The sequence below is a fragment of the Lampetra fluviatilis genome, chromosome 15 (genome assembly GCF_964198595.1).
Source record: "Lampetra fluviatilis chromosome 15, kcLamFluv1.1, whole genome shotgun sequence".
NCBI classification, from domain to species: Eukaryota; Metazoa; Chordata; class Hyperoartia; order Petromyzontiformes; family Petromyzontidae; genus Lampetra; species Lampetra fluviatilis.
The window spans coordinates 548,836-564,945 of NC_136289.1; the positions used below are offsets into that span (position 1 = coordinate 548,836).

Genomic DNA, 16,110 nt, shown 5'->3' on the forward strand with positions numbered 1-16,110 from the left:
GTGAGGAGGGGTGAGGGTGAGGGGGGGTGAGGAGGGATGAGGGTGAGGAGGGGTAAGGACGGGGTGAGGGTGAGAGAGTGGGGTGAGGGTGAGGGTGAGGAGGGGTGAGAGTGGGGTGAGGAGGGGTGAGGAGGGGTGAGGGCTGAGGAGGGATGAGGGTGGCAGCGGGGGTGAGGGTGAGGGGGGGGTTGAGGAGGGGTGAGGGTGACGGAGTGGTGAGGAGGGGTGAGGGGGGGTGAGGGTGAGAGTGGGGTTGAGGGGGGTGAGGAGGGGTGAGGGGGAGGATAGGGTGAGGAAGGGGTGAGGGGGGTTGAAGGAGGGGTGAGAGTGGGGCTGAGGGGGGGTGAGGGTGAGGAGGGGGTGAGTGCGGGGTGAGGGTGAGGGAGGTGATGGAGGGGTGAGAGTGGGGTGAGGGTGAGGGAGGGTGAGGGTGAGGAGGGGTGAGGGAGGGTGAGGAGGGGTGAGTGAGTGGGGTGAGGGGGGGTGAGGGTGAGGAGGGGTGAGGGTGAGGAGGGGTGAGGGGGGAGGTGAGGAGGGGTGAGAGTGGGGTGAGGGGGGTGAGGTGAGGGAGGGAGGGGTGAGTGGGGGGTGAGGGTGAGGGAGGTGAGGAGGGGTGAGAGTGGGGTGAGGGTGAGGGGGAGGTGAGGGTGAGGAGGGGTGAGGGGGGTGAGGAGGGGTGAGAGTGGGGTGAGGGGGGGTGAGGGTGAGGAGGGGTGGGAGGTGAGGAAGGGTGAGGGTGAGGAGGGGTGAGGAGGGGTGAGGTGAGAGTGGGGTGAGGGGGGTGTGAGGGTGAGTGGGGTGAGGGTGAGGGGGGGTGAGGAGGGGTGAGGGTGAGGAGGGGTGAGGGTGAGGAGGGGGTGAGGAGGGGTGAGGGGGGGGTGAGGGGGGTGAGTGGGGGTGAGGAGGGTGTGAGGGTGAGGGGGGGTGAGGAGGAGGGTGAGGAGGGGGTGAGAGTGTCGTGAGGCGGGGTGATGGTGAGGAGGGGTGAGGGTGAGGAGGGGGTGAGGAGGGGTGAGGGGGGGGTGAGAGGGGTGAGTGGGGGGTGAGGAGGGGTGAGGGTGAGGAGGGTGTGAGGGGGGGGTGAGGGTGAGGAGGTGGTGAGGGGGGTGAGGAGGGTGGGGGTGAGGAGGGGGGGGGTGAGGGGAGGTGAGGAGGGGTGAGGGTGAGAGTGGGAGTGAGGGGGGGTGAGGGTGAGAGTGGGTGTGAGGGGGGTGAGGGGTGAGGAGGGGTGAGAGTGGGGTGAGGGTGAGGAGGGGTGAGGGGTGAGGAGGGGTGAGGTTGAGGAGGGGTGAGGGTGAGAGTGGGGTGAGGGTGAGGAGGGGTGAGGACGTGGGGTGAGGGGGGTGAGGGTGAGGAGCGGTGAGGGTGAGGAGGGGTGAGGAGGGGGTGAGGGGTGAGGGGGGGTGAGTGAGGGGTGAGGGTGAGGAGGGGTTAGGAGGGTGAGGGTGAGAGTGGGGTGAGGGTGAGGTGGGGGTGAGGGGTGAGTGAGGGGGTGAGAGTGGGGTGAGGAGGGGTGAGGGTGAGGAGGGGTGAGGGTGAGGGGGGTGAGGGTGGAGGGGGGGTGAGGGTGAGGGGGGTGTGAGGAGGGGTGAGGGTTGAGGAGGGGTGAGGGGGGGGTGAGGGGTGAGGAGGGGTGAGAGTGGGGTGAGGGGGTGGTGAGGAGGTGTGAGGGGGTGGTAGGGTGAGGTAGGGGTGTGAGGGGGGGGTGAGGAGGGGTGGAGTGGGGTGAGGGGGGGTGAGGGTGAGGAGGGGTGAGGGTGTGGAGGGGTGGTGTGGGGTGTGAGGGTGAGGGGGGTGAGGAGGGGTGAGAGTGGGGTGAGGGTGAGGGAGGGTTGAGGAGGGGTGAGGGGGTGAGGAGGGGTGAGAGTGGGGTGAGGGGGGGTGAGGGTGAGGGAGGGGTGAGGAGGGTGAGGGGGGGTGAGGAGGGGTGAGGGTGAGGAGGGGTGACGGAGGGTGAGGGGGGGTGAGGAGGGGTGAGGGTGAGAGTGGGGTGAGGGGGGATGAGGGTGAGGGGGGTGAGGGGGGTGAGGGGGGGTGAGGTGTGGGGTGAGGGTGAGTAGGTGGGTCGGTGAGTGAAAGGGTGAGTGAGTGAGCGTATTGATTGGTGAACTAGCGAGTGGTTGACCGAGTGAACACGAGAGAGAGTGGGGACCCGACAGGTTGGTAATGATTGCGATGTTCTCTCACAATGCAGATGTATCAACGTGTGGCTTGTCACTGAATGTGGTTTATTTAGCAGCGCGAATGCTTTGTTGAGTGTGCGATTAGAAGGCCTGGTTAATGTGGTTGTTGTTACAGAAATTTCTCCACAGTGTTATTGAAAAAGCCCCCACCAAATCGTCAGTAAATAGCAGCAGAAGGTCTACTCCGCAACACACGTGGGGGGTTCCCGTACGAGCCCCTCTGTGCTTGGTGGACACAGCAAGCGGGCCGGGGTTGTTGTCACACCGCCGCTTCCGCTTGAGAATGTGCAGAGAAAGTTGCTTCTGTCCATCGCCACCTCTTGTGGTCTTGCCACCAATGATATGAACAGTTGACTTTGAAAGTCCTTGTTTGTATCCACAAGTTACGTAGCATTATTAGGAAAACAGTAAACTGTTCATCGTTAAAATGTGTACTCAGTTTGTTACATTTATTTTTGGGCAGGATGCGTGTCATGATAACAAAAGACGAATTTGCCGTTATCACCGTTGTCATAAAACCATCCTGTAGGGCGGCCCATTGCCTTGTTGCAGCTTCTACTGTTGATGTGAACCCTTGTCTTGTGTGCCATGAGGTTGGCGAGAATAGGTGACGTTACGCCCACCACCTGATGTCTTGTTCAGGCCGATGCCAGCGAGGGTCTGCCGCCGGTGACATGTTTCCCCTGGGGACTGCTCAGCTCGGGGCCTCCACCTTCTTCGCTTCACCCCTTCCCAACGACGTGTGTGGGAGCAATGGCCTGCCTCTCACCCCCAACTCCATCAAGATTTTGGGTCGCTTCCAAGTGTTGAAGACGATCACGCACCCACGACTCTGTCAGTATGTGGACATTGCCCGGGGCAAGCACGGTATGTGGTGTGTTAACACATGGGATTCTGCTCGTCAGATGTTCACATTAACGCCAAGTCTGTAGACAGAAAAAAGGAAAGCAAGTTCCCATTGACAACCACATTACAACATCACCACCACAATGTAGCACAACCCAGAATACGGGTCTCTGGTTGATCACAGGGATAAAGGTTTCTTCCCCTGTGTGAATGTGTGAATGATGAAACAAGGTGAGGAGCAGTTAGTGCGCTGCACTACGAACCGGGCGACTCGAGTTCGATTTATGCTTACGGCCAAGACCAGTAATTAATATCTGAACTGGTCCTGGGCTTCTCCTGGGTTGACTCGGCCTTAAATTAGTACCTGGGCAACTAATGCAGCTGGGCGTGGTGCTGGCCACCCGCCCCCTTGTGTACTGTGCCGGCCTTGATAGATGTTCACTAACAGTGCTAGCCCCAACAGGCTGTTACAGGCTCCACTCGGAAACTTTATTTCTATTTCTTTGTCTTTTATGAAATATAAGTGGTATTTTTAAAGCAACTAAAATGTGCTGAAACGGTCTCACATTTAATAGTGAAACTTCATATGGAGCTGAGCCCATGTGCTGCCTTTTGTTTCCAGAACGCCTGATGGTTGTGTTGGAGCATCATGAAGACAGTGTGGAAAGGATCCTGAGTGAAGGTGTGAGGCTCAGGTGAGGCTTCCAATGGGGTTGCACGCTTTGGCCTTTTCAAAACACCTACATACGTCCGATTCGACATACGTCCAATTCAACTTCCTTTGGAATGGTTAATGTTGAGGTCAAGTAACGTTTCCGTAAACCAACTAAAACATTGGACTTTACCAGCATCGTTGAGTTATTCTCGTGGCCACCACGTGATTGTGAGTCTCCGTACAATAGCCGTTAGAATCACGCTGAGGATCGCCTTGGTGATGTCACTGCAGTGGTTTACTGAAGTGATTTGGCAGGAAAACCCACTAGGATTGAGATACCACGGTATATATTGTACGATAATAGGTCCACGATAATTGTTACATCTGTTTTTCACTTACGTCATAATTATTGTTGGTTTAACTGTTTCGAATTTAAGCTTTAGTGACTGCAGGGATTCATATTCTTGGTTCTTTCGTTAAAGTCACGTAGAAGGGAAATAATAAAATAATAAAAATTCAACTATTAATTTTAACTGTTGTTAAATATTTGATTTTCTGACAAGGAGTGCTTTTAGCATCCTTACATTATCCCCTCTCCTCTAAAAAGAAAGACGTGCTTTTAATATTTCACGAATATAAACAGTTTAAAATATTTAAACACACTAGTTTAAAACTGTGTTTCTAAGGAATTGTCAGGCTGGATTGTATAATTGACTAACGTTAGTTTAACAGATGTGAAGCATACAACGTTAAACAATCTATACGATTCACAGATTAGTTTAATTGAAGTGAATCGTACAATGGTAACGAATGAATACAAGACACGGATGACCACCAAATGGTCACCCCCAAGCCAGGCAAGCGCAGCGTGTATGTTGTGTTGACGGCGCTTTGTTATAAAGCGGCCACGATAACGAGCGCTAACTATTGATGTCACGTTCACAGAGATTTCTGTAGAAAGTATATTGTTAATAAGATAGACGATCCTTCAGGCACCTGTGCAGCCTGAGACATCTCAGACTCCAGCATAAGCCATGTATTTGAATGAACAGGTGAAGATGAAGGGGATGAGGTTAGAATGATGACCATAAGACTTTCGGCGAGTTGCCTGCACTTTCCAACGTCGGCGACCTGATTGAACTTGCACGCAATGTGCACGAAGCACTCAGTCGGCCCTGCCAAGGCCTCTGTAATTCCGTCGAGGTCCCTACTGGAACGTGGTGACTATTTAACCAAACACGATCGCCAACTTTAAAATAGGGTTCCGTTATATAAATATGGCCCTTATTCTTTCATTAGCCTTTTGAGCATCGTTAGTTGCGGCCAAATCTGCCTCACAAGCAGTTCGTAGATAAGAATATCGAAGGGCCACTGGCCATACATCGAACAGGAATATCCCTCAGTTGTACCTCAATAGGTGGCGCCTGATTGTGATCCTCGACTATAAAAGCCCGGAGTTCTGTTTGTCCGTCGACTAAATTATAAGAGCCTTTCACAAGGCCTTAATCGAAAAGTTATAGAAAGTGGACCCACCCCCCTGTCAGATATGGGTAGTATCTGCACACATTGGGGGTGGGGCGGGGGGGAAGAAGAGGACATCAGTGGGGGCGACGGGCGAGGCATGAAGCGCCGAGAAGTCCTCCGCAGGAGCTAGAATAAGGGACGGGTGTGATACCGGCCTTCGTTGGTGCTTGCTAGCAGTCTGTTAAAGGCTATCCGGGGGAACTTTGTTTGTCTTGGTTCTGTGCACGTGCGTGTGGCGTTCCCTCAGCACGCAGAAGCTGATGCAGATTGCCTACCAAGTGCTGGAGGGCCTTGAGAACCTCAATGGCCGAGGCATCGACCACGCCGCAATATCTCCACACAACATCCTCCTCACCATGCAGGTCGGGCTCCTCTCCTCCGATGGAGGCCTCTCAAACTCTTTAAGTGCAGCAACGCCAGAGCGTGCTCTCAGAGCTATGAGGTCCGCAATGGCCTTCTCCCTCATCGTGTCGTAACACCGTCGGTTTGGAGGGAACAACAGGTGGACGTTCGTGAGCTATATCACGATGGCTTGGTCTCAGTGGTACGTGTTCTATGCCAGTCGGCTGTGGTTTTTGGAACCCAGGCACATTATTTATATTTTTAAAGAATCAACTAATGATGATTGTTAGCATTTGAAAGCGTTGGCATTTCTGCAATGAAGTCCCAGACGTCTGGCGTTATGGAGCCTGTGGCGTGGCCTCGTGCCCAGTCTAGGAGTTATCGTCCTGGGAGAGAAACCGCAAAGGAAAAGCAGCTCATCTTGTTCACCCCTTCCCGTTATGCATGACAGACGCAAGTTCTCTTATTCAGATGGATGGTGTGCCTGTTGCAGCAGAAAACTTGAGAAATAATTATAATCTCTAACAACAGAAAAATGTGCGCAGGCCAGAAAACTAATATATTTAACAGCACACAAAGATGTGCGTTGCGTGTCCCGAAGATGTCCGCCTTATCCCAACCACCAGGCCCCAACGTGTGGCCATCTTGTTGTTAGACCACCGACTCAAAAGAGTTGAGAACATGTGGCCCTCCCGATGGGCAGCAGAGAAACAAAGACAAGTGTAGACACGTTTTTGTCGTCATTAGGACACATCAGTACAGTACGGTCATCAATGTTTGCTCCTGCCATATGTAAATAATGTAAATAATTATAATGAGTTTTTTTTAATCGCAGTGCCTGCTGTGTACAGGGAAACGTGAAGCTGGCCAAGTTTGGGATTTACTACATGACCAACGGTGGCACAGCTGTGGACTTCCCCATCGGGTGAGCTCGCGCTGCCGCGTGCACCCTACGGGCGACGGGGCGGCGCCAGCTGGGCCCCACCAGTTCCACCTCTCTCCGACACGCAGATCCCCATCGTACCGAGGGAATCCGTTTAATTGTTAATTCGTCATCAGCCAAGATCTCTTCCAATGCTGCACGAAGGCCTCCCCAACCCATCACCATCCCTCACAGTCTTGCAATCCAACAGTCCATCTCGCACCTGCACACTAATTGACTCAATCACTCCATCTGTGTCGTTGGCATCTTCTCGGGTGTTTTCCCTTCTTTGGCTGCCACTCCGCCTTTAGTCTCATGCCCTGTGTGATCCATCAAGAGTCTCTAAAGCGCTGGATTATAGCCACCTGCCACAGCACCCTGCCTGTGTGTGTGCTGTGGAAATCCACATGTATCAGAATCTTTATTTAGACTGGAGGAATTTGATGAGCTATGAAGCTCTTTCTCACAGATGTTCAGTAGGGGCGGGTCATTGACGGTATGTACTCGGTGCACACGGGATGGCTCTCTCTTGGTCATCCAAGTCATGTATACTCATGATCTGTTAATTTTTGCTCACTCTGAGAAGGAATTTGGTTTGCTACCGCTCAACTTGTTGTGTGCCACTAAGAGATAGGGCCTTACCATCAGCCTGACAAAAGCAAAGTACCTGCCTGGGTATTTTATGTCATAAAATAGTCCCCCCTTCACTCTCAATGAGTGATGGGGCACTTATGGAGAGAGTAGAGAAGTTTCCATCCCTGTGCAGTGTGCTAATGACCAGCTCCGGTTTGGCAGCAGAGGTCTCACTCCATAATGCTACCTAGAAACTACCTGACCTAACACACCACATGAAGATCCAGGTCTTCTCTCTATGCTTGCCAAACATTGAGCCTATGTAAAGGAACATCAGCTCCAGTTTGAAACATTTTACCAGACTGGATTGTGTAAGGAGCTCACAGAACCTTGAAAGATTTGGTCACACTACCATCGGTGAGCTCGTCCGGCAGGTGAGGATGCATTGGCTGGGTCATGTAGCTCGTATGCCCAGCCACCGCATACTCAGCAGCTTCTGTTTGGCTGGATAGAGGGGGCTAAACATGTATGGCATGGGCCAGAGAAGAGATGGGCTGATTTGGTACAAAAGGATGTGGAGCTGATCAGGCTGGCCGATGATTGGTACCAGCAGTGTCAAGATAGACCTCTGTGGAGGAAGCACGTGAAGGACGCTCCTGGGAAGTTGGAGGCATTCTCCCTCCAACAACAATGGAAAGCAGAGGAGTGACGCTCACAACAACGAGCGGAGCACCGGGCAGCTAAAATGCAGCAAGTTGGTACAGTAGGGAATACAGCCGGTACATCTGCCGGTCATCTCAGTCAGCCAACCCATGGCACCTGGGTCTGTCCCGTGACCTCCTGTTAGCGAGCCTTAGACACTTCACATGGCCTAAAAGTGCACCTGGCCTGGCAAAGGTGCCGTAGTGACGTCACCGTCACTTAGTGGCGAATGGCAGGCATTGGTATTGTTGTGAGTGTTCATAGTCCCACAGTCTATTAAGGCTACACGGGGGATCTTTGTGTCTATGGTGATGGATGCAGTGAGCCGTCATACATGGCACCGGAGGTGGTGGCTCAAGGCCCTGCGAGGCACGGGGAGAGACGGGCTCCGATCGGTCCCAAGAGTGACGTGTGGTCCCTGGGCATCATCCTGCTACAGCTGTGGCTGGTGAGTGTCGCTGCTGTATGCAGCTGTTAAGCTCACACACACACGCCAGTTTACCAGGTCGTGAGCATTGCTGTTGTGCACTTGGGGAGTTTACACGCGTCAGCTCACCAGGAGGTGAGCGTTGTTTCTGTTCAGCTGGTGAGCTCACACGCACACCAGCTCACTGGGTGTAGAGTGCACTGACACACAACCGTGATATCAGATTTACCTTACACATATCTTGATTTTAATTAATTACGTCCATTTTGCCTAGATAATCCTCATTTATCACAATGTATACAAGTTGTGTTTACAAGAAAAAAAACAATTGATATGTATATGGATCGGCGTAATGAATATGCAACTAAATATTTTGGTAAAACAAAAGCGAAATGTGAGCACCACAGATCAGCAGTGTCACTCTGCGTGGTGTCTCCCATGCAGTAAATTGGCCGAGTGCGGTCTTATGCCGAGTGGCCTGGGTAGTGTTCGCCTTGCTTTGATTGTATTGATCAGAATCTTTATTGATCCTGGAGAAATCCGATGAGCTATGAAGCTCTTTTTTCACAGAAACTTACAATAATAAACAATCCACAACATTATATGATTGAAAATTATAGGAAAGGTAAACAAATCACTAAAAAACTAAATAAAATAAAAACTTGGATTTTACCAGGTAAAGCCTACTGAGCTATGCGTTAGGTCGGTGTCTGCTGGACTGTCAGCCGTGTTCATAGGCATATAGACGCACGGGACACAAACAAGGGTCACTTCTGTGAATATAAAGTAGGAACTTGGATGAACCACAAAATGAAAAAGATTCATACCAAGCCAATGTATCCAGTTGTCACTGACGGTTATGACTGGCTTTGTGTTACAGGGTGAAAAACTGTGGCCCAGAGCGAGCATCGCGGAGAAGATGAAGGCGATTGTAAAGCTAGGTGGTTATTCTTGAAGGTTTTGCTTACTACTGGAACGTGAGAATGGCTGTTGCTTGTATGGGGAGACTCATCGTGATGGTCGGTCGCTTGCTGTGTCGCCGAGTGAGAACGGTGGGATCGGGCATCCTCGGTCAGCATGGCTGTGTCTCATCGGTTGTGTTTGACTCCATCGGGGGAGCGTTAGGGTAGTGGTTAGCGTGCTGCGAACCCAGCGACCCGAGTTGGATTCCTGCTCATAGCCACTAATACAAGTGACGATTATCTGAACTGGTCCTGGGCCTCCCCTAGGTCGACTCGGCCTCAAATTAATACCTTGTGCGGTGTGTAAACATTGCTACTAAGGAGACAAAGGCGGCTGGGTGTGGTGCTGGTGACCCACCCCCTGTGTGCCGTGCCGGCCTTCATAGGTGCTCGCTAACAGCACTTGCTCCAACAATCTGTTAAGGTTACACGGGGGTCTTTGTTTGACTCTATGGTTGTGTTTGACTCACAAGAAGTTGCACCTCGGACAGTATTAAAGTAAGAGGAACCCTTTCCCAGATGTTGTCACGACCAGAATGAATGTTTGAGAAATGGTCGGTTAATAGAACTGTGGGTGGATCAAGAGTAACCTCGCACTCACTGCAGCAGGATTTAAGATTTGGAAAGAGTTTAATCACCCTACCCAATTTTTTTCCACCCAGCAACATAATATATCTCTTGCAATTGTATTCTACACACATTTTGTCAGGTCTTGGAGAGGAATTTACAATATGAAGGGTCATACCATGCTCCATCCCATCAATTCAAACACAACATGAAAGGGATGTGTTTATTGCTTGCTGTCTGAGCCTGCATTGGGCATGTCTTTGTATCTGTATATGCCTGTGTGTGTGACGCCTGTGTGTGTGACGCCTGTGTGTGTGACGCCTGTGTGTGTGACGCCTGTGTGTGACGCCTGTGTGTGTGACGCCTGTGTGTGTGACGCCTGTGTGTGTGACGCCTGTGTGTGTGACGCCTGTGTGTGTGACGCCTGTGTGTGTGACGCCTGTGTGTGACGCCTGCAGGCTCTGAGCATGATGTGGTGGCTGCGATGCTGCGCACTCACGGCGGCTCCCACTCAGCTGAGGTACAAGGCCTAGGCACTCTTCTTGCTCGACTTGCAAGCAGTACATACAGACAACCCCATATATCCAGCACGGTCACTGCCCGACACTGTTCGATATGAGTACAAGTAAAGTAGAGAAAGTTGTGTGAGGAATTCGTCAAGACAGGCATACCTCTTATAGCGCTCAGGATGCATTCTATGCAAAAGCACTATACGAAACAGCGCTATAGGAATGGTTCCAGTGGACATGCATTACCGACAGTGCTTTTGTTTAGCTATTAGTGATATGTGAGGCCTTCATTAGGGCATCGGTAATAGCCTTCATAACGATGCTATACACAAATTAGATAATTTATAAATGAAAATTTTAACTATTAATGATGATGACATAAAAAATATACAATAAGTTACACACTTACCGGTCCATTCGGTCGGAGCTTGCGTAAACACGCGTTCCGCGGGAAGCATTCAAGGCTGGTGGGCGGAGGCGGGTGCTGATTGGCTCAACGGCAGCGTTCGCCGCTTTCACTGGTTGGGCACGTGGCTCGGAGAACAGAGGGAGCGTCGCGCGCTGCGGATTCTTGCGCAGGAATTTTCCGCGCAGGAATCTCGTGCAGGAACTGTCCTCCAGGACAAAGGGCATTATCAGGAAACGGTGCCAAAAGAGGCAGCGCTGTAAGACGTATGCCTCTATGTATGTATGTTGAACTTCTTCCGCACAGGAAGTAGCCAACCATGCAAATTGGAGGTCTGGGGGAAGGACAACAAACTAAACACAAAAAGCAGTCCTAAATAAATGAGCTTTAAATCTGGAAAATCTGGAAAAAAAATTTGAGTTTTCAATCTGTATGTGTATGCAGTCACATGCAGGACTGACAGCAAGAGGATGAGAATGCTGGCGATTGAATGGGGGCCTGCAGAGACATTATGTCTCGTAGCTCAAAGGCTTCAATTCCTGACTCGGGCACCTTTGTTGAGTTTGTTCTTCCTCTCTTCTGCATGAGTTTCCTCCAGGTTCTCCAGTTTCCTCCTGTAGCTAAACACATTTTCAGTATACAGCAAAAGCTCTGTTATCCAGCACCTTACCATCCTGAATGCTTGATTTACCGGCATCTGTCATAGACGGCAATACAAATCTTCCTTCGCTTATCCGGAAACATTCCGACAGCCATTCGGCATCTTGCCGTGCGCTTACCATGAGTTTTTGTTTACGGAAGCTTCAGAACGATGCTTAGTGGTGGCGATAGTGGCCTCAATTTCCCGAATTGTAAAAATCAGCCATAGTGACAATGTATTGCGGTATTCCTGACTTTATCACTAACCTCAGAAAAATAATACTTCATTTATTATGTCATCGTTCAGTTGAGTCATTGCGGTCAGTTCTGCTGATCACACCGCACCGTGCCATGGCCGCTCTCTTCTGGGCCTTCTCACCGCAGTCACGGAGCCCCTCGCCATCAGTCTGCTTTGAATGGCTCATCCCGCTCGCTCGCAGTGGGCTACGATGTTAGGCAGTGCCCTCCTTGTCCCTCTGCCTGCTGATCGAGTCATACAGCCGCCACCGCTGGAGAAGCACCTGTGTGACATCGTGAATGCTCACGGCCCGCATTACCCACGTGGCACTCGTGCATGGCCATACCCCAGCCAGTGCAAAAACGTGGCTTTATTCTGAAAGAAGACGAGTACATGGAGTTATTATATAATTGTCGTTACGCTCGTTTACCCAGGAAAAGCCCGAGTCTCAAAACTCTTTTCCAGGAGGGTCCTGCCAAGATTTGTTTTGCAGAAGGGGGTGATGTTGCTGCTGTGTGATTTTTAAAGAATTGGAATTTTTTAGCCAAAATCATACACTGAATGTTTTTCTTTAGCTATTGGAGGAAACCAGAAAAGCCGGAGGAAACTCGCGCAGAACAGGAGGAGATCCTACAAACTCCACACAGAAGTGCACCCGAGTCGGGGGTCGAACATAGACCTCTTCTTGCTGTGAGCACAAGTGATACCACTGCGTTGCCACCCTGCTGCCCATTGCTGTCAAATGGTTCACATCTCATTACTCGCAGGCGTTACTAAATCACATTTGTGGTGATACACCCAGACAACGTTGGGACAGAGACGTGCGGAACTGCGACCCGTTGCCACACAAAGGTCCTTACAGAGCACCTGGAAGAGGATGCACGGATAAACTGTTGTTCATCTGAGAATGTCTGCAGGTCCTTGGGGCTGTCTGTTGGCAATACAGTACTGACGTGTGCCGTGTTCCAGGATCTTCCCGAAGATCTGCGGAGTTTGCTGGGAAAGTGCCTCGTGTTTTCCCCGAGAATGAGGTATTTAAACACAAAACTCACAATTATTCCCCTGGGTATATGGTTACATTTTTGAAAAGCATCTTCTGTCACTGTGAATAACTTTGGTCTGTGCGAATCTCCTTTCCCGACTTACCTGTCTTCCTTCATGCCATCTCAATCTGGATGTTCCGTTGTAGATATTTATTCAAATGGGGTGCACAATTGTTTATTCGTCCAACCAATGATGGCTAAAACCCCATTTGATGTTGTGTATAGTGAACTGAGCAAAGGGCACCTCTCATCCCCATTGTGATTTAATTTATTTGTTTTCTTTTTTAACCTACGTGACTTTACCGAAAAAAACAAAGAGTAAGGTTAAAAATTATCCGAGCCGAGGCATGTTGTATCTGCTGTTGGAGAGGAGTGAAGGCGTGGGCAGGAAGGCCGAGAAGAAGAGAGTTCCAGTAGTCGAGCTGAGTGAACACGGGGGAGTGAACCAGGGGTTTAGCAACAGAGCAAGCGATGAGGGGACGGATTTTGCGAATGTTGAATAGGTGAAAGCGGAAAGTACGGGGAGTGGCAGAGATGCGGTTGGAGGGGGAGAGGTCAAGGATGGCCCCAAGGTTGCGAGCAGAGGAGACAGGAGTGAGGGAGATGGGAGGGAATGAGATGGTTGGGGCAGGGAGAAGGGAATAAAATGATTTCAGTTTTGGTAGGATTGATGGAGAGGTAGTGGTGTGACTTACAGGATTGAACTGTGACGAAGCAGTCGGAAACGCAAGAGGCAAGGGCAGACAAGGGCATGGAGGAAAAGGAAATGACAATCTGGGTCTAGATTTGAAGCTTTCGTGACTGCAAGGATTCATACTCTTAGGCTTTTTCGGTAAAGTCACGTAGGTAAAAAATATAAATAAAATTAATAGAAGTAATAATAGAAATAAATTAATAAATCACAACGTTTCGGAGGCAACATAAGCTTTCGTATTCAGGTTGTGCTGTGACGGTTCCACCTGAAGATGGAAGCTTGTGTTGCCTCCAAAACGTCGTGATTTATTATTTTATTTCTATTATTACTTCTATGAATTTTATTTTTAACCTACGTGACTTTACCGAAAAAGCCTAAGAGTATGACAATCCGGGTGTTGTCAAAGAAGTGATGGGGAAAGTTAGATGAAGAAACGACAACTTACAGTAGTGAGATGAAAAAGGAGAATAGCAAATAACCTAGGACAGCCCCTTGGGGGACACCCAGCAGTGAGTGATGGGGGAGGGAGGGGAGGTGGATGTCGAGTGATGAGACTGGAGCCAGGAAAGGGGTGTGCAGGAGAGACCGAGACTGGAGAGAGGGTGGTGAGGAGCATGAGGTGATCAGCTGTATCGCAGGCTGAGGAGAGATCGATGAGAATAAGGATTGAGGAGAGGCCAGCATGGGCAGAGTTTTCTCTATGATTCTGTACAGTGAGGAGGGCAGTTTCAGTAGAATGGGAGGAATCCTGCTTGGATTTGAGGGTAAAGAGAATTAGATGAGATAGAGTGATCCAGTGCTCTTTAAAGTTGTTCTTTTGGAATAGCCATGGCGAGTGCTGCTCTTTTTGCCTCTCACGTTAGAGGCATCCTCCAACATGAGAGGCCATCCTGAAAGAGCAGCTTTTAAGAACATTTATCATACATCGAGCTGTGAAAACCATCACTTTCATAGAGCGAGCCATCTTTGATTCCAATGTGGGGTTGTGCATCACACGCTGTAGCTGTGCTGACCGAGCCCCCGTTGCGTCTGGCTGTGCCTGGACAGGCCGACAGCGGCTGAGCTCTTGTCGAGCACCGTCTTCTCCGAGGTGGCGTCATTAATGGAGCCGTCGCCAAGGCCTCCTGTCACCCTCTTCTCCCCCGGCTTGCGCAGCGAAGACCTCCTGCTGTCTCCACTTGGTGAGCTTGCACCTGGTGGAGCTGGGCTACCATGTGACATCCTCGTGCTGTTAGGCAGAAGCACAGCCAGCTGGCGCACTTTGTCCTGTGGGCGTGTTCAGCACTGCGGAGATTACGAGCTTTGGGAGGAACTGTAGCGGTGTTGAAATATAGTGCACTGGGCTGTGACGATTGAAAAGAATTAGACATCATCGCCAATTATCCCATTTCTACCAGAGCTTCATTCTGCTAGAGCCCGTAGATGTTGTTACAAAGTTAACATTCAACCTCCAAGGTGTGCTCTTCCAGTGTTCTACCACCTGGTATGAGATATTCCTTTTGGTCGCTAACCCATGTGCTACTCTAGTGCCTGTCTCACCAACCTGCGCTCCTCTGTCATGCACACGTTCCACACCCATTGCAACCTCCTTGAGCTGATGACGGCGACAGCACGTCACCACCACGCTCTGTTGGTCAGCTACAAACCCAGCGACCCGAGTTCTATTCCCGCTCATGGCCAAAACCAGTGATGATTTTCTGAATCAGTCTTGAAACTCCCCTAGGTCGATTCAGCCTCAAATGAGTACCTGGTGCGGTGTATAAACATCGCCACTAGGGAGACAAAGGCGGCTGGGCGTGGTGCTGGTCACGCGCACCCCCTCATGTGCCGTGCTGGCCTTTATAGGTGCTTGCTAACAGCACTTCCCCCAACAGTATGTTAAGGCTATAGTGTTGATGGGGGACCTTTGTATTTCGACTCTAGAGGAGCAGGAGGACGAGGACGATGATGACCGTCTGGCAGAGAGGACTCTGGACGAAGTGTACTACCTGTGGGCGCTGGCAGGCGGAGACCTGGAGAGGGAGCTGACCAACTCTGGCATCATTAAGTCGAAACCACCCATCTGCACCCTGCCCAAGTAAGAGTCTCAGGCTTGCAGGCTGTGTGAGGATTGGAGAGTAATGAAGGCTGGTGTCAGGGCAGCCCCGTGGCCTCTTGTACCATTGCAGGGAGTTTGGTAGTCAGTGGTGTGTTCTTATGAGTTTCACTTGTCACGTGGGTTGGAGGTCTTTGTTATTGCTGTTTGCTTGCGCTGTACGTGTCCTTCGAACGTTGATCCACACTGGCTTCACGTATTGCCTCTGTGGTCTAGTCAGCAGACACTGCCAATGCATGTCGCCACTGTACTGTATTCCAGGATAAAAAAATGTTTCTAAGCGATTAACAAACTATGGAAATGAACACTAAATACAAGTAGTTTATATCACAAATAAGCAGCAAAAAACGTCCTATTCATTATTGATACTCATTACAAAAGAAAAATATACAGGAAAAGCTCTTAATTTGTAGATTTTTCTTTAGAAAAATTCGATTATTTGCGGTTTGATATTTGCATACTTGTGTAGCGGCATTGTTGTGCGCTGTGTGCGATTGCCACTACTTACAGCCTGTAATCACGGCCTCCAATCAAACAGGGGGCAGAAGGGAGACTGATGGAGATGAGTGTGTGTAGTCTGTAGAATGTAATATCTCAGTGTGTACTTGGAGAGAAAACTGATAACGTTGGCCTGTGCTGTGCCCGTACGTGGAAGAAAGAAGAGTACCCTCTACAGTGTACACGACGTGTCGCGGACGTCACTCATTACACTTGTTTAACTTTCGCACCTTTATTATTCCACTATTCGCGATTTGGCAACATTGTACCATGGGGGAGGGGTAC

The 16,110-nt window shown here is 50.5% G+C and overlaps 1 protein-coding gene across 4 annotated transcripts in view; it reads left to right on the plus strand.

Annotated features, from left to right (window-relative positions):
- Positions 1-2,072: 2,072 nt before the first annotated feature.
- Positions 2,073-16,110, plus strand: part of TBCK (TBC1 domain containing kinase) — a 38,475-nt gene continuing 24,437 nt past the window's right edge. For 3 of the 4 annotated variants that reach the window (XM_078862915.1, XM_078862918.1, XM_078862916.1), the window contains exons 1-11: positions 2,073-2,159; positions 2,826-3,050; positions 3,652-3,724; positions 5,456-5,570; positions 6,402-6,475; positions 8,069-8,195; positions 9,055-9,115; positions 10,162-10,223; positions 12,465-12,526; positions 14,280-14,413; positions 15,156-15,309. In XM_078862915.1, coding sequence (XP_078719041.1) covers positions 2,858-3,050; positions 3,652-3,724; positions 5,456-5,570; positions 6,402-6,475; positions 8,069-8,195; positions 9,055-9,115; positions 10,162-10,223; positions 12,465-12,526; positions 14,280-14,413; positions 15,156-15,309 — 1,055 coding nt within the window. In that variant the 5' untranslated portion in view covers positions 2,073-2,159; positions 2,826-2,857. The remainder of the gene's footprint in view (positions 2,160-2,825; positions 3,051-3,651; positions 3,725-5,455; positions 5,571-6,401; positions 6,476-8,068; positions 8,196-9,054; positions 9,116-10,161; positions 10,224-12,464; positions 12,527-14,279; positions 14,414-15,155; positions 15,310-16,110) is intronic. The other variant, XM_078862917.1, reaches the window with a different exon arrangement.